The 17904-nt window shown below is 41.8% G+C and overlaps 2 protein-coding genes across 2 annotated transcripts; both read left to right on the top strand.

Moving 5' to 3' along the window:
• The first annotated feature begins 209 nt into the window (after positions 1-209).
• Positions 210-1359, top strand: LOC131920100 (olfactory receptor 5A1-like). The gene is made up of 2 exons (XM_059274769.1): positions 210-447; positions 659-1359. Exons 1-2 carry the CDS (start codon positions 210-212, stop codon positions 1357-1359), a joined length of 939 nt encoding a protein of 312 aa, XP_059130752.1.
• A 6911-nt stretch (positions 1360-8270) lies between these two features.
• On the top strand, positions 8271-10659 carry LOC131897237 (macrophage-expressed gene 1 protein-like). The gene has a single exon (XM_059248170.1). It carries the CDS (start codon positions 8271-8273, stop codon positions 10329-10331), a length of 2061 nt encoding a protein of 686 aa, XP_059104153.1. The 3' UTR covers positions 10332-10659.
• The last annotated feature ends 7245 nt before the right edge of the window (positions 10660-17904 follow it).

Here is a 17904-nt window from a genome sequence, read left to right as displayed (position 1 = left end):
GATAAGTGGGATAGTGACCTCCATATGCTGTGGAGGGGAATTCTGCATCAGACATTTATTTCGGGGAATGTCTTCTGGTTGTAGGAGTCTATGATTCTTTGACAAAGCAGAAGAGTTTCTTCACCTGGATTTCGATTGCCCCCAGGATTCTATCTCTGGGACTTTGAAGACGGCAGAGCTGATACATGGCTGTGGGAAGGAATATTAGCATGGTGACCAATTTCATCCTTTTGGGATTTTTAGAACACCCCAAGCTGCAGGTTATCCTTTTCCTGTTGTTTCTGGGGATCTACCTGGTGACCATGGCTGGAAACCTGGGCCTCATTTTCCTGATCAGGACGGACTCACACCTCCACTCTCCCATGTACTTCTTTCTTAGTAACCTGTCCTTTGTTGATGTCTCATACACTTCCTCCATAGCCCCTAAGATGCTCTGTGATTTCTTTTTTTTTTTTTTTTTTTTTTTTTTTTTTTTTTTTTTTTTTTTTTTTTTTTTGGTTTTTCGAGACAGGGTTTCTCTGTGTAGCTTTGCGCCTTTCCGGGAACTCACTTTGGAGACCAGGCTGGCCTCGAACTCACAGAGATCCACCTGCCTCTGCCTCCCAAGTGCTGGGATTAAAGGCGTGCGCCACCACCACCCGGCTCTGTGATTTCTTTAGGGAGCAGAAGACTATCTCCTTTGTAGGCTGTGCTACACAGCTTTTCTTCTTTATTGGAATGGGAGGCACTGAATGCTGTCTCCTGGCAGCCATGGCATATGACAGATATGCTGCTATCTCCAATCCTCTACTCTACCCATCCCTCATGTCACCCATCATCTGTGTGGGGATGGCTATCACAGCATACACAGGAGGGTTCCTCACTGGGTTGGTCCAAACCAGCTCCATATTCCAGCTTCATTTCTGTGGGTCTCGAGTCATTAACCATTTTTTCTGTGATTTGCCACCCCTGATGTCCTTGTCTTGCTCTAGTACTTTTTTTAGCCAAGTAGTGAACTTCCTGGTCGTGTGTGCAGTTGGTGGGACATCAGCCCTGGTTGTCTTGGTCTCCTATGGCTACATCATTGCTGCTGTCATGAAGATTCATTCAATTCATGGGCGGATGAAGGCTTTCAACACCTGTGCCTCTCATCTAACTACAGTGATTCTTTTCTATGGCTCTGGTCTCTTCTCGTACCTCCATTCTAATGCTGGCTACTCAGAGGACAAAAATAAGGTGGTGTCCATATTCTACGGTGCAGTGATCCCCATGTTGAACCCTATCATCTACAGCCTGAGAAACAAGGAGATCAAAGAAGCACTGAAGAAACTCAAGGAGCAGAAGAAGCGGATGTCCTGTCTCCGTGCTATAATTTCTTAGGTATAAACAGAAGAAAAAAACAACTTAGGCCTTTTGTTAGATGTAAGTAATAAAATAATAGTGTGGCTCAGAAAATTGATAGTAAGTTAAAGAAACTATTTCAAGAAAAAAAACCCTACCTCAAATTGACATATGTACTGGACAATTGTACTCAATGGATATTTATTTATTTATTTACTTCTTTTTTATGGGCTGGTGTTAGATTTTACATTTGGTCATTTGGAAGGTAAAATAAATATGGTTTTGATGGTACTCCTCTACCATAGAGTACCAGGTGCTAAGTTCAAGATGCCATGTCTTAGGGATATGAGCCAAAACCTAGTTGTAGGGACATAATTCATTAATGTGTTCATTACAATAAAGCATGGTTCTTGCCAATTCACTTACCTATTGGGATATAGTGCCTGTTCCTCTTGTCTTAGATTACTACCTATCCAAGGGTTGGTGCTAATCAGAAATATTAACTTTGGATTAGGAACTCACAAGTCCCCGCTGACATGAATTCAACAATGATGACTCAGAGGCAGTAGAGTAGTAGGGTGTGTATAAACTATGTTTAGGAAGAATCAAGGATAATGGATGTACAGTCATAAAGTCTTTGGAGGCCAGATACAAGGAGCTAAGACCACCAACATTTATATCTATAAGCTCATGATGAGGAAAGAGTAGGGATAGGACATATGAGAGGCCCTACACTGAAGTATACAGGGGTTACCTGCAGCCAAAGATAGTAATTGATATGGCCCAATGCAAAATTGCAAATTTACTTAACTATTATAAGATATTTTTGGAGAATTTTTAAAAACTCAGTTGTATTCTCAATTATGGATTTTGTAGATGATTCCATGTTACAATATCAAAAGTTTGGACATACTTGTAAATAGAAGGGCATGAGGTTCATGCCGGAAATCTTGTGACTAAGCATGATCAGTCGGAAAAGAAAAACTTCATCTGCTCACTAGATCAGTTTTCACTCTTGACCTCATATGGCTGTTAGTTTGTGTCCTGTCTGCAGTCTCCCTGAATCTTGATGTCCGGCTTTCTTGCTGTTCTGATAGCCTTGACTCAATTTCTACATATTCTCTAAGAAGTGTCATCACTTCAGTGGTGTCTGCATTCCAGAGCAGGATCCCAAATAAGGCACTTATGTTGGAGAATTTGCTGCAGAATGGAATATGTCACTAAAACCATCTTTAACCACATTTTTCAAGATAATTCTAGAGTAAATGGTAAATGGAGTCTTATTTCTTTCATGATTGTGTAAATAAACCACAGTGAGTTACAACAACCAACTCTGAATCACATCTGTCCTGATTATCAGTATTCTGCCTAGTACTCTTGCATTCTACAGTGTTCTCATTTGATCATTTCTACGACTAGCTGAATAATTAGCAATATCTATGTGGGTGGAGATGATTTAGTCAGTATTTTCCTTTGTCAAGCCTTCCTTGATTCTAGAGTCCTACAGACCAGGTATGGAAAAATTCCACTATGGAAATATATTCTGATAAAATACTATAGGAACCCCCTAATTCCATCTGACACTATGTTTTTTTTTCTGATTATGTCTTCTCCTAAGTTGTTAGCATCCATGCCTAAGCTCTCCTTAACTCTTTCCTCCAAAACACTGGGTAGAACCTTCCATGAACTATGTGCTTAATAAGTATCTGTTCAGTAAACAAATAAATCCAAGTTTACCTTGTATTTAGAGATGTGAACCAAGGGAAGGAAACAGATTCTTACTAGAAGCTTATGATATGCCAGGCATTATAAACAGCATATTTAAAAGTTGAGTTTCAAGTCAACAACATACACAAATCCCTTTGTTAAAAAATTCAGGACTGGATAGATGGCTCAGGGCTTAACAGTACTTGCTGTTCTTCCAGAGAACCCAAGTAGAGAGTACTATGGAGGTTATTACAGGTTAGGAAGTGAAGAAGGAAAGATAAAAGAAGTTAGATAATAAGTCAAATAGAAGGAATTTATAGTTATCTTTAGCATGTGTGAAATTGATGGTAATTTATGTTTTACTCTCTTTTATTAAAAGCCCCAACATAAAGCAATGGTATGTTTTGAAAGGATGAAATGTTAATAACCTGTTTTGAACATTAAAAATTATGTCTTGTATCAAATTATCATACAATATCTCATAAAAATGCAGTTACTATGTGCCAATTAAAACACAAAGACAACTAAATAACAAGAGTTTAGGACAAACCAGTGGCTACTTAGATGCAATCATTAAGCAGTATTCAAGTTATATAAAACCCACTGTCCTAGCCTTAACTTCTAACATTCTTTCCCTGAGTTTCAGATGCCTATCTCTTCCTTGAGTAGACCTTTGCAAGGTTAAGTCACAGGTGTTGGTCCCATCATTGAACAGTTTTCATGGATCATCCCATAGATGATGGTCATACCTTTGGACAGTCTGGTTGTGGATGCTTCAGGAGTCTAGTAGTGAATGTTGACCCCCAACTCTGATTAACCCCTTTTGAGGTCAAATCACAGAGCTCGATTCTACCAGTTTGCAGGGCTTCACATGCCTAACATACACCTCCATATTGGTCGCACCTCAGCTGTCCTTCAGGGGCCAGGCTCTAATGCTCTTCTTCCTCCTGTGTGTTCCCTTGCAAGGCCAGATTATGGAGTCTGGTCTTGTCTTCACCATCAGTTTGACAATGCTGGCCCTGCCCCTAGACAGTTGCCTGATGTCTGGCAAACTGATGCTTAGAAGCTGAATCTGTGTTACCCTACAGACTCCAACTAGGTTTCCACCTACCTGAATACCATACAGTTCTGATGTAAAGTTTCTTCCTATGGTCTAGAATAATTCTACTGGCTACCCTTTAGCTTACAACGCTGGTGAAAGGTGTTCTTGGTTTCCCAGGAGTATGGTTTATAGATAGTCTGGGCCTGCTAAGCCATGACTCAGCAGGGGTCTTTTTAAAAATGATGTCTTGCTGTTGATTTGGTAGAGGGCTGAGTAGGGAGGGATTCAGAGACTTTTCTGTTATTGAGTACAACCTTTCTTTCTGTCCCTTTCTCTTTAAAATGTCTGTTTGGGGAGTATAGTGTCAGTTTTCTAAGGACCTCTGTCTTAGGCCATAGCTCTGGTTATGCTTTTAGTGGGAAAGGAGAGCTTGCTCCCTAGACCATGCAAATCCATCCAGGACAGGCTGGATTCTCCATGTTCTGCTTTGTAAGTTTCCTTCTTTACTTTGATGTTAAACTAGAGATTCCTGGCCATCACCCATTTCTTCTGTCTGACAGCTGCTACCCAACTCTCCCAAGTTTATTCACTAAAGATACAGGCATGACATCTGTCATCTTCTGGAAATTGAACTAGCTTTTTACATAACTGCAAAGAAGCATTTCCTATCACCTTTCTCTTTCTACCCTCCATAATAAGAGAGATTGCAAACCCACTGGGCTCGTCTTTTAGTAGACAAACAGTCCTGGTGGGAGAACTCCTGCTGAAGGGAAAGAGTGGACCAGGCAAGTCCAAGAACATCAAGTTAGGCATCAGCTATTGAGAAGAGAAAAATGTCACTGCCTCACTGGTACATCCTTCAGTCTAGACTGGAGTTTACTGGAGCTACAGAAGTCCCGGCTCCCTGTTTTGTGTGCTGAGTTTCTAATGAGCCTCTCAGATTCTTGCAGAACACATAAAATGGGATGATCACGGCCCATGAAATCATCCCAGATGGATGATGAACTACAGGGATTGGAAACATCTATTCTGGTTCCAAGCCTGCACAGGATGAACATCACACATGAATCATGGTTCCTCATGACATGGTGTCAGAAGCTTGTACTTGGCTTCCGGTTTGTTAGAGGAAATGCAAGTGCCTTTTAGCACCTTAGATGCATATCTTGTGTGAAAGAATCACTTCTCTCTGTTTGAGGCCAGGGTTTAGTGTGTAGCCCCTGGCATTTACTCAACCTGAGAGAATATGTTCTTGCACATATAACTTAATGCAAGAGAGCAAAGGAAATTGTTAGTGGAAGGGGAGAAACAGGAAAATGCCTGTTAAGAACCAACTTACTGCCCTGGTGTGCAGATTTGGGTTGTGTCCCAAATTCCCATCATTTACATGAATTGAAAACACAACTCACTAAGCAAAAGAATCACAGAGTCCATAGGCATTCAACAGCCTCAGGCATATGAAAACCCCCAAAGTGATCTGTTTCTTTTTAAAAAGTTATGCATTTCTTGATTATTTTACTGAGTATTGTTTGGCAGTTGCTACTTACTTTTTGCATTATTAAAAACTAAAACAAAAATAAAATTGATAAAAAAATCAAAGCAATTGAATAATCCTTACCAATCAGATTCATTACCATGAATGGGCTGGTGTAGATGCCTCTAGTAGTGGATATTTGTAAATATCTAGTAATATTGAATGCATTTCAGCATTATTTAATATGTTATTAAAATTGTTTGAATAGGTTGTGTTGTAGGGCTAGAGATATGGCTCAGCAGTTAAGAGTGCTTTCTGTGTTCTCAGAATACTGAGTTTTGTTCCTAGCATTCAGGTCAGGCAGCTCATAACCATCTGTAACTCCAGTTTCAAGGGATCTGATGTCCTCTTCTAGTCTACATGGGTACACACACACACACACACACACACACACACACACACACACACACGCACACACACAGAGAAAGGGAGAGAGAGGGAGAGAGAGAGAGAGAGAGAGAGAGAGAGAGAGAGAGAGAGAGATACACATAAATAAAAATAAGTCATTTTAAAGAAATTGTGTTTTCTATAAAATGTTTTTCTTAAAAATCTTAGTGTTTATTTTCTAAAATTTAACTATTTTACTAGCATATATCAATTATACATAATGGGATTCATCATGGCATCTTCATACATAATATACTCTGGTCATATTCACTTCATCTTGCCCTCTTCCTACTAAAATATTTTGTCATATAACTCTTGCTGGCTTTCATAACTATATTAATTTTCATTGCCTATGCCAAAGATGAGAAGGAAGACTGTAGCAAAGAAACAAAAAGGCAGACATTAAGTGTTTAGAAATATTTAGATTTAGAACTGCCTACATTTACCTGCTGGTATTCTTTCAGAAGAGTGAGATCAAGAAAAGAGAAACAAAGAATGAGAAATCGGTAGCCTGTCTCCACATGAATGTAGGAGGGAGAGTATTCCACTACTGATGAGCATCCCTGAAACAGTGTGAAGAGGAAGACTCAAATACAGAATTATTATGACTGCTCAAAGGCATTTGATGGGAGGCTAGTACCTCCCTCTCCTGAGGTATTAGCACATAACCATCTGATTATAAACTAAGGACAGCATCCTCTGAGGTGCCTGAGTTTTCCAGCTAAGCATAGGCTAGACATTGTTCACAAACTCACCCTTTTTTGTCAGTTGGTATAAGTCAGTTTCCCTAAGCAGGGTTCTGTGCCTGAACAGACGCAAAATGTGGTATTTCTGTATTTACAGAACACAATTATGGTTTGAATAGTGACTAGAGTAACTCAGCTGTGAAGGCCAGAAACAGGCCCCATTCCTTCTAAAGTTGCTTCTCTGCTACATCAGTGATGACCCAGGATTATTCAATTCCCTGAAAACTTCAGGTCATACAGGTGACAATATCGATCTATGAATTGAAACATGACTGCATGTTGGCTGTGGTGTGGTTTGGGGAGCCATGACAGTGCAATTCAAAGTGTTCTTAGTTCCTCTAGGTTCTCTGACGATGAGTTAATGTACAAAGGCACATTCTAATTATCCTAAACAACTGGGGGAGCTGAGCTTCCTTTAATCCTGATCCTTCACCACTGGGTCTGAAGCATCTCTCCAAATCATAGTTTAATAGAACCGGCATCAGCACAAAAAGAAAGAGGCAAGGAAATAAAATTATGTTCTTCAAAGCACATAAAGATAAACTTTAATTTCTTTAATATTATTAGGAAAAGCCACATTCCTTTTTATATACCTATGGTGGGTTGAAAATTTTAAAAGTGCAAAAGGTACACTGGCAAATTGAATATACAGAACAGAAAAAAAGTGTTTGTACACAGGCATACATACTTCTTGGTCACTGTATGTTTTTGAGAAATTAAAACTGAGAAAATGGAGTGGCTTTTGCCTTCTTCGTGATATTTTTTATCTGAAAAGAAACAACTGCTGTGTAAGGTTACTCACTCACATGGAATGCTCAGGACAAGTCAGGCTGAAGTGTCCCAAGCATACTGCAAGCAGAACTATCTTCATCCTTAATCTCATCCCCAGATAATATCATACATACACCAGGACATGAGAGCTTGTAGCAATGAGACATCATAAAACGTGCATTAGTGCTACTCTGCCCCATTTTTTCTGGGAGGACAGCCTCAGCCTCAGTAAGCCAATGAGAAACCTAAGGCTTGTCCACGAGGTAGAAGTACCCTGGATCTGGTGCAGATAAAAGCGTGTCAAGAAGGGCAGATGTTGCTACTGACCTCTTCATTTTCAGCAAAAGAATCTGGCACTGGAGGCTGACAAGAGAACAGAACAGTGAGCCAAGAGAGTGGACAAAAAGCCAAAGCAGCCTTTCCAGGTAAAGAATAAGGGAGATGTGGGGTCTGCTTCTGAGGACTCATCACTGCGGCAGAGTAAACAGCTAGGTTGGAGAAAACAAGGGCATGAAATGTGGAGATATGTGTTCACATGTATGGTATACTGTATTTTGTTGCATGTCCTAGTGGTCTTAAATACTCCAACCAACTCTCCTTTGCCAATTTCGCAGTTAATATAGCCTGAAGAGCAACTTATGGTTTTTAGGAGAATTGTTGAATTTTTCAAGCAACTACTGTTTAAGCAACTGCTTTCCTTCCCATCTTTCTGTTTGTCCCAGGCTCTCTGGTCCAGGACTGGTGTGTGACTGAGACTGTCTGCATCATGAAAAGCTTCATTGTCACAATACTCATCTGGACCACAGCAGCACATGCTGAAACAGACAAGCTTCTCGGAGAGATCAGTGAGACTGGTTTTCTAAAGTGCCAGAATGCTTTGAATATACCTGTTTTGGAAGTGCTACCTGGAGGTGGCTGGGATAATCTGAGGAACATAGACATGGGAAGGGTGATAGACTTGACGTACACCAACTGTAAGACCACAGAAGATGGACAGTACATCATCCCCGATGAAGTCTTTACTATTCCTCAGAAAGAGAGCAACCTGGAGATGAACTCAGAAATCCTGGATTCCTGGGTGAATTACCAGAGCACCACCTCATCTTCCATCAACATGGGACTCGATTCTCCTTTCAAAATCAACGGCAAGTTCTCTACTGAGTTCCAAAGGATGAAGACCCTTCAAGTGAAGGGTCATGCTGTAACTGCAAGAGTTCAGGTGAGAAACCTGGTCTACACAGTGAAAAACAACCCAAATTCAGAGCTCAGCTTGGGGTTTAAGAGGGAGCTCATGGAAATCTGTGACCATCTAGAGAAAAACCAAACAAAGATGGCCACCTACCTGGCAGAACTGTTGGTTCTCAACTATGGCACACACGTAATCACTAGTGTGGATGCTGGGGCTGCACTGGTTCAGGAGGATCACATAAAGTCCTCCTTCCTTAAGAACAGTGAGGGAAACCATGCTGCTGTGAGTATATCTGCTGGAATTACCTTCAAAAAGATGGTGAACTTCAAGCCTGAGGCAGACGTTGGCTATCAGAATGGGTTGACCATAGGCTACCTTGCTAACAGAACCAACTCGAGGATGCAGAGCATCGGAGGCATTCCATACTACCCAGGCATCACCTTAGAAATCTGGCAGAAGGGCATCACTAACCACCTGGTGGCAGTAGACCGTGCTGGGTTGCCTCTGCATTTCTTCATCAAGCCCGACAAGCTGCCTGGTTTTCCACACCACTTGGTGGAGAAGCTATCAAAGATAGTGGAAACTGCTGCGAGAAACTACTACGCCTTTAACACATACCCAGGCTGCACAAATGTCGATTCCCCCAACTTCAATTTTCAAGCCAATACAGATGATGGCTCTTGTGATAGTAAGGTAGCCAACTCCCCCTTTGGAGGCGTTTATCAGATGTGTTCTCAACTCACATGGTATGGTGAACTCTGCCCAAAATTGGAGCAGAAGAATCCACTCACTGGTGATTTCTCCTGTCCCTCTGGATACACCCCTGTCCATTTGCTGACTCAGATCCACGAGGAGATTTTCAAGCACAGGGTATGTAAAAAGAAGTGCACCCTCAAGATCTTCTGCAAGACAGTATGTGAAGATGTCTTCCAAGTGACCAAGGCTGAATTCAAGGCTTATTGGTGTGCAGCCACTGGCCAAGTACCTAAAAACTCAGGACTTCTTTTTGGGGGAGTCTTCACTGACAAGAGCATCAACCCCATGACAAATGAACAATCATGCCCAACCAGCTACCTTTCACTGAGCTTGTTGGAGAACCTCAAGGTATGTGTTTCTATGGATCATGAGTTGGGGCACAAGTTTTCAATCCCCTTTGGTGGGTTTTTCAGCTGTACAACGGGGAACCCCTTGGTTGATTCTTCAACATCCAAAGACTTAGGGGAAGAATCATTTCCGCAAAAGTGTCCTGGGGGCTTCAGCCAACAGCTAGGTATTATCAGAGATGGATGCCAAGTGTCCTACTGTGTCAAGGCTGGGGTCTTTACAAAAGCATCCCTGGCCCCTGTTAGACTACCACCTTACACTCAACTACCCGTTATGAGTCAGTCTGATGCCAGCTCCGTTGGAGGGACAAGGAGTGAGAGTGCCAAATCCTGGATTAAGGACTCCTACACCCAGGAGTTGAGGCTAGAGGAGCCATCAAAAGGCATATCAGCAGGAGCCACTGCTGGAATCACAGTTGGGGTGATCCTAGCATTAGGGATTTTAATTACCTTGGCCATCTATGGCAACTGGAGGCTTAAGAAGAATAAACACAAAGGAATTGCAAGGGCTAGAGCCCTCCCTGATGGAGTGTAAGGATCCACATCCAGCTTAATTCTTTCCTAAAGAAACAGTTTCTCTCATCTCCAAGCATCGGTTCAAGCATCTCTTTCACTCCTTTCTCCTCCATGTCTGCCCTCCTAAGAAGTACAGCAACAGTTGCAACCAAAGGAAAGTTTTATAACTTTGTGACTGTGTCCATGTCTCTCCATTGGGAATTAAAGAATCTATGCCAACAAGGAAGAGGAAGGAAGACTTGTAACTAATTCAGCAAAAACCAGCCCTGGTTCTCAGCGGTAATGGGAAGTGCTCATTCCCAAATAAGCCACAGGTTGCCTTCATCTGAATCTCTGTGTGAAAAGAGATGGGCTGGGAGCAACAAGAGATTTGGGATGAAACCGCATTTGATCTGAAGTTGGCAGAAGTTTCCAACTTATGTGCTGGAAGACTTTGCCTTCCCTGTATCTTGTTTTGGGTTTTATGCTCCTAGAGGCAGTCAGAACTCTGAAAAGACACGGACAGTTCTGTTCAGGCAGTGTTGTGGAGCCTCCTGAACTCTGAATTGATGACCATGTCAAACCCCTGTGCACCTGGAAGGATTTTGGGCTCATAGCAAGTCCACTTTCTATGTCTGCCCCACAGTTAGGATTTATTTTGCCCAGACCACTTTTAGACTTCTGAGTAGTGTCAACAAGTCTTCAGAAAATATTTTAACTTACAAACTTCTCACAGGAGGTCAAAAGCAAAAGGGTGGTGGGAAACTGGAAATAAATGAAAAAAAATGTAAAAACTGAAGAGGACTCCAATGTTCTAGGAACTGGCTGATTTCTTCTAGCCAACTGATGTCTACCTTATCATAAATTAGACATTGAAAGGGACTGCTATTTAGATAGGTCATTTATTATGGTTTAATGGTTTAACCTTTTATGTTACCAAAATTATAACCCTTTCTTCTTCTGTGAATGACATTCACCCTTCATGCCTTCTCATCACAAGTGTGGGAACAAATACAAAGACACATGCATAGACACACCCCATATTCCAACAAGTCTATTTTCCTAGGGGTGAAAAATGCAAAAGTCAAAATAAGCCCCCATTTAAGTATTAATTACTCCCTAAAATTAAAATTAAAAACAAGAAACATTATGCCCTGTCCTTTTAGTTTTGGCTTGCTTTCATTTTTAGAAACAGGGCTGATGTGATAAAAGGTTTATGTCATTAAGTTAACTGGAAAAGGCATCCAGTACCACTTGTGACATCTATTTCAATTGCAGGATGACTTCCTTGGGGCATCTGGCAGGGTACATGATTGATATCTGGCAATAGTTGGGGTTTTGCTCAATTTTAATATCTGACTTATTTCTCACAACACAGAAATCCCTCCACAGCTGCTTTAGAAATTATGTATCTGTTCACCGCAGCACATCATCAATATTATATTATCTATGAAAGATAATATGTTCTCTCCTTAATGTTTACAACCAAGGACTTGTGCACACAGTAGGCCCTTCTCAAGAGCTCCAAGTTTCTGCCTGTGGGAATGTGGGGAAAATTCCTCATTCATTTCCAGCTGAGATACAGAGAGGAGTGAATAGCTGAATTTGAACTCTGCCCTCCCAAGTGGGCTGATTCCATAACTTCTTCACCAAACTTGCCCCTTTCAGTATTAAATGTTCAGTATTAAAACTTTTCCCTCCATGCTTTGTGGGTTCTGAGTGAGTTTTATATGTTTCAGCCAAGCTAATAATTTTTCTTAAGTACTGACTTTCTTCTGTAAATTCTTTTAAGGATTACTGAATTGGCAAAGCACAGTAGGAGACTCCTAGACATTTAAAGTACAAACTTCTCGTTTAGACAAAAGTATTTCACTAATATATTTCTACTAACAAAGATGTATGTAAATATTCATTAAAATGTGCACCTAATAACATTCTGTCTGAGTGCTCATCTTTATGATGTCAGAATTTGGGGTTTCTGCTTCACTTTCAAGCCATTTCACAAAGCCACATCCTGAACCCCAAGTGGGACTCCTGGCTCTGCTGAGCTCTGGGTTCCTAAGGTTGGAGTCTGTGACAAGCAAGGCCTGGCTTCTGAGAAAGCCAGATCCTGTAGGATATCAGAGATGGAGAGAGAGTTTGGCGATAATGGAAACTCTTCGTTTCTCCCTTATTGTGTTCTAACCAGTGTTATAATCATTAAAACTAAACATTTACTTGAAGGAAAAAAAAATCCACCTACAAATGATGAAAGCATATACTCTATTGTAGTCAAGCAAAGTCACTTTCAAGAATTTAGCATTCAGGCCCAGAGAGATGACTCAGCAGCTGAGAGCACTTGCTGCTGTCTGAGGTTGTATTACTACTACCCACACAGCAGCTCACAGCCCTCTGTAACTCCAGTTCAAGGGGACCCACTGCAGGCAAAACACTCATCCACTTAAAATCAAAACAAGTAACTCTTAAGAAAAGAGAAGTTAACATTCCTGGTTTTCAAGATAACCATTCTTCCACAGTTCACACTTATTTCCTTTGCCATGTGGTCTGTCTAATTGGGAGTCAAGCCAGGTCAAGTGTGTGGGTAGAAGAGATGTGGAAAGTTTTAGAAAATAAAAAGGGAGTTTCCCTTTATCTAGCTATTTGGATTGAGGTTGCCCACACATAGAGGAAGTAACCCACATGCTTCTGAGACAGGTGCCAGACCACTTCTACAAAAGCAGGCCCTCAGGAGTAACAACAATTTGTGCTTGTTCATTTGCAGTTTATTGTTCTGCACATACACCTCATGAGCACCAGGGGGTGATGTCCTCTCATAGAACAACACCAAGAACTTCAAATCACAACAGTTACACACAGAACACCTGACATCTGGACATTCACCAGCACTCTCTCAGACACCGCCATTCAGATGCTGTTGGTAACAGACAAGCAAAGGAGGCAATATTTGTTCCCTGTTCTGGGTGGATGTGTTCTCAATGCTCTCATGCCGCTGCATGCCAATCTCCTCTGAGAAAAAAAATTTCCATCTCGGAGGGAAGCTTCATAAGACACAGAATATTCTAAGGGGAAAGCAAACATTCCATCTTGTATGTCACACTCATCCCTGGAGGTGGGGAGAGGTCAGGGCAGGAACTGAAGCAGAGGCCATAGAGGAACACTGCGTATTAGTGTGCTTCCCATGGCTTGCTCAGCCTGCTTTCAACCAGGACTAAAAGACCAGGGGCAGCCTTGCATCAATATGGGTCCTCTTACATCAATCATTAATCGAGAAAACACTTCTCAGGCTTGTCCACAGGCCAATCTGTTGGGACATTTTCTTTAAGTTGAGTTCCCTCTTCCCATGACTCTTGCTTATGTCAAGCTGACAAAAAAACTAACCAGGACATTCCCTAAGCTTGGGAAATAAATAACTCAAACGTTTCAGGAAGTCCCCAGAATTGACCAGTGTGCTGGTTTGAATGAAAATGCCCCCCAATAGCCTCCTGGGGAGTAGCACTATTAGGAAGTGTGGTCTTGTTGGAGTAGGTGTGACTTTGTTGGAGGAACTGTGTCACTAAGGGTGGGCATGGAGGTTTCAAATGCTCAAGCTAGGCCCAGTGTCTCACTCTCTCTTCCTGCTGCCTGCAGATCCAGATGTAGAACTCTCCACTACCTCTTCAGCAGCATGTCTGCCTGTGGGCTATCATGCTTCCCACCATGATACTAAACCTCTGAACTGTAAACCAGCTCCAACTAAATACTTTCCTTTACAAGAGCTGAAGTGGTCATGGCATCTCTTCACAGTGATAAAACCCTAACTAAGACAACCAGGTATATATAAACAGTAAGGACTGCTGAGAGACATTCTCAGACAAGTTGACTACCTAGAAGAGGCTCAGACCAGCTAAGCTGCCTGGAAGAGCCAGGGTGATCCCTGCAGAGTCACCTGGAAGAAGTTCACATCACCTGAAACGGCTAGAAGAGACAGTCTCCAAACTGTTGGGCCACCTTCAGGCTGTACACTGTGCTCTAGGTTTCCAAGTTCTGTGAGCTGTCACCCATGCTAGGGTAGGTGATGCTGTTGTCTTTGTGTCATTTCTTATCCTATAGGTAAGCCCTCACTCATATTCCTGTAAGAAAACAAAAACAAAATACAAACAAAAAAAAAAAAACCTCCTTGGCTCACCAAGAGAGACTTTGGTGGTATCCATACTTCATTGGTCATTAGTTCCACATTTGGGATGAGTAGACATTTATTCTTGCCTTTCCTGAAACAGTGTTGCACAACATAATCACAAAGCAGAGCAAGACTGGGGCAAGGAATTTTGAACAAATTTAAAACCACAAAAAGTCTGAAGGTTGTAGTTGAAGTTTTCCTGTGTCCCGCCTGGTCCACAGCTGCTGAGACCCAAGTAAACATACAGAGGCTTATATTAATTAAAACTGCTTGGCCATTAGCTCAATCTTACTACTAGCTAGCACTTATACTTAAACTCAGCCCATTTCTGTTAATCTATATGTCACCATCTTTTCCACGGCTTTACCTATGTGCCATTACATGCTGCTCCCTGGACAGTGGGCTGGTGTCTCCTGACTCAGCCTTCCTCTTCCCAGAATTCTCCTTGTCTGCTTATCCCACCTATACTTCCTGCCTTGCTATTGGCCAATCAGCGTTTTATTAAACCAGTGTACAAAAGCATTATCCCACAACAGAATGTTACAAAAAGGAGAGGGGAATGGAAACACAAAGGCACAGACAACCACAGATACACCACGTAACTTCAAGGGATCAGCATCTCCCAAGGTGTGTCTCCAATCCTATTTGTCATCTCTGGAGCCTCGGAGAGGGAGCACATGGCTGCTGGTGCTGAGACTGTGAAAGGAAAAGCGTGGGGCCCCCTGCTTGGCCCTGCGGAGCACATTAGGACTTCTTTTGGGAAACAAAGTAGCTAGTGCCCAGGGATTGATCTCCTTAAAATCGCAATTATACTTTTATGGGTTGGCATAAGAGAAGGGGTAAGAGATTCCTCCTGACCCTATGGGACTTTCTGAGCCAGGCCAGGGTACTTGGGGCCTTAAAGGATGTAGGAGGGACATAGGCCACTGGTCTTATGTTCAGTGTTCCAGGGGTTAAGAACTGCCCCCGAAGTCAAGAAGACCTGTATCAACACAGATGTGACTCTAGTTCCCATTAATCCAAACCAAGGAATTAGCATAAACACCGTGTGAGTGTCTTAGGCCTCTCAGCAAGAGGCAAAGCTAAAGACTCAGCGACAGATACCACCACAAGCTGGGCAAACCACCTCACCACAAACGGTTCTGGTGGAAATAAAAGTAAGATGCATAAACCACACATCACCCAAAGGAACAAGTCACCAAGAGGAAGTGTTAGCAGGTGCGCTAACGGTGATGTCCATGACATAAATTAAGAATATCTTCAATTTGACCAAGTGAAGTATCTCAGCTGTAGTTTCAAGTGAAGAAGATTGCTACAACTGCCTTGCAGGTTCTGGGCCATGTGTCACAGCCACACTGGAAACGGCCTTCGCAGATCTGCAGATAGGAAAACAGAGACTCAAAGGCAGAACTGACTTCCTTAGAGCCACCAGCAGCTCAGTGGCAGAATGAGGAACTGAATCCAATCTCCAGGTTTTCAGCTAGCTCTGTGTTACTTTGTGTCTGTATTAGGGGGAGGGGTGGTATTCAAGTGTATATGAGTGTGCACAGTTGTGTGGAGGCCAACTGAGGATGTTGGGTATTCTGTCTTTCTCTATTTTATTTATTTATTTTTATTTATTTATTTATTTATTTATTTATTTATTTATTTATTTGAGTCAAAGTCTCTGACTGAATCTGATGCTAATCATTTTGATAGGCTGGCTGGCCAGTGAGCTCCAGGCATCTACAGTTTTTTTGTTCCTCACTCAGCATTCAGTTGAAAGACCTGTGCCCCTTTGCTATTCAGTCTGGCTAGTATAATAATGAGTGTTGTGTTACTATGAATAATCCTTCTGTACACTGTGAATATGTATTACTCTCATTGGTTAATAAAAAGTTGACAGGCTGGTAGCTGGGCAGGGAGTTAGGCAGGAAAGCCAAACTGAGAATGATGGGAAGAAGGAGAGAGAAGTCAGAGAGAAGGCAGTCAGCTACCCAGGAAGCAAGACATGCTAGAGGATAGGTAAAGCCATGAGCCATGTGGCAATACATAGATGAATAGAAATGGGTTAATTTAAATACAAGAGTTATCTAGTAACAAGCCTAAACTATTGGCCAAGCATTTGTAATAATATAAGCCTCTGAGTGATTATTTGGGACCAGGAGGTCAGGACAGGAAAAGTCCATTTACATTGGGTAGCCAAACTCAGGTGCATATACTTACATAGCAGGCACTTTATTGACAGTCATTTCCCCAACTTACTGTGATATTTTTATGCATGCATATATTGAGCATTGATTGTACCTTCCTAATCTTCTACTCTCCCTCTCCCTAGAGCCTTTCCCATTTCTAAAGCTTCCTCCTATGGAGGTAAGGATATAAGAGCTAAATGATGGAAAGGAGGGCCTTGACACACTGTCTTAGGGCCATGACATGACCAGGGCACTCATGAACTCATGACAGCGGCATTTGCTAGCACAGGGACTACACAAGACTGAGACAGTAAATATTCAGCCATAGGTGGGGAAGGAGCTCATAGCGCCCCACTTGAATTCACCCAGGGGAGCAAAGGGCAGCTAAGGATTGCTGGAAGAGAAGAAATAGCTGTTTTTCATGAAGTAACCACTGGTGAGTTCCTGTGCTGCAGTGAATATTTTCACACCCAAGCCCACATAAGTAGCCCTGATGAAGCTTGGTGGGTCACAAAACAAAATCAAAATCAAAATCAAAATGGGACAGGGACTTGGCAGGGGGGAGGAGGAGGACTGGTGGAAGAAAAGAGAGGGTATAGGGATGAATATGACCAGAATGTGTTATGTACAAATATGACATTGTCAAAAAATGAAGCTTTTACATAAAAGTCCCTCCTAATCTCTTCTTGCCCTGCTTGTCTCTGACTCTTCCCATCCCTAGTGCCCACCATTCATTCTGTGCATCTACAAGCTTGCTGCTTTTCATAAATGAATGAAAATTTAGGTTGTTCATTTTTCTGTGTCCATGTAGATTCGTTTACTATAATGTTCTCTAATTCTATTCCTTTTGCTGCAGAGGACATGATTTCATGCTGTCTGAGTCATTACTCTAGTTTCTTTATTCACTGGGTGAAAGGTGTTGGGATTTGTTCCATGTTTTGGCTATTGTGGGTAGTGCTACAGCAAACATGAGGTGCAAACATCTTTTTGGTATAAAGATTTCATTTCCTTTGGGTATATACCTGGTGTGCTAGAGGATACAGAAGTTTTACTTTGAGTTTCTTGAGAAGTATCCATACTGGTTTCCATATGGCTGTACTAATTTCCATTCTCATCAATAGTGCTTAAGAGTCTCCATTTCTCTGAGTCTTTCTCAGCATTTATTTCTTGTCTTTTATTGATAACCTTCTCGCTGGGGTGAAATGAGACCTTATGATAGATGAGTAGAATTGAGGTGTTTTTTTTTTCATGTTCAAGTTTTGATATTTTATAATACAGTTATT

The sequence above is a fragment of the Peromyscus eremicus genome, chromosome 1, assembly GCF_949786415.1.
Source record: "Peromyscus eremicus chromosome 1, PerEre_H2_v1, whole genome shotgun sequence".
Lineage (NCBI taxonomy): Eukaryota > Metazoa > Chordata > Mammalia > Rodentia > Cricetidae > Peromyscus > Peromyscus eremicus.
This window is presented reverse-complemented; position numbering and strand designations above follow the sequence as displayed.

Coding starts and splice junctions, on each gene's coding strand:
- LOC131897237 (XM_059248170.1), top strand. CDS start 8,271: ATGAAAAGCTTCATTGTCACAATACTCATCTGGACCACAGCAGCACAT.
- LOC131920100 (XM_059274769.1), top strand. CDS start 210: ATGGTGACCAATTTCATCCTTTTGGGATTTTTAGAACACCCCAAGCTG. Junction 448..658: donor GATGCTCTGTGATTTCTTTT/TTTTTTTTTTTT, acceptor GTGATTTCTTTA/GGGAGCAGAAGACTATCTCC.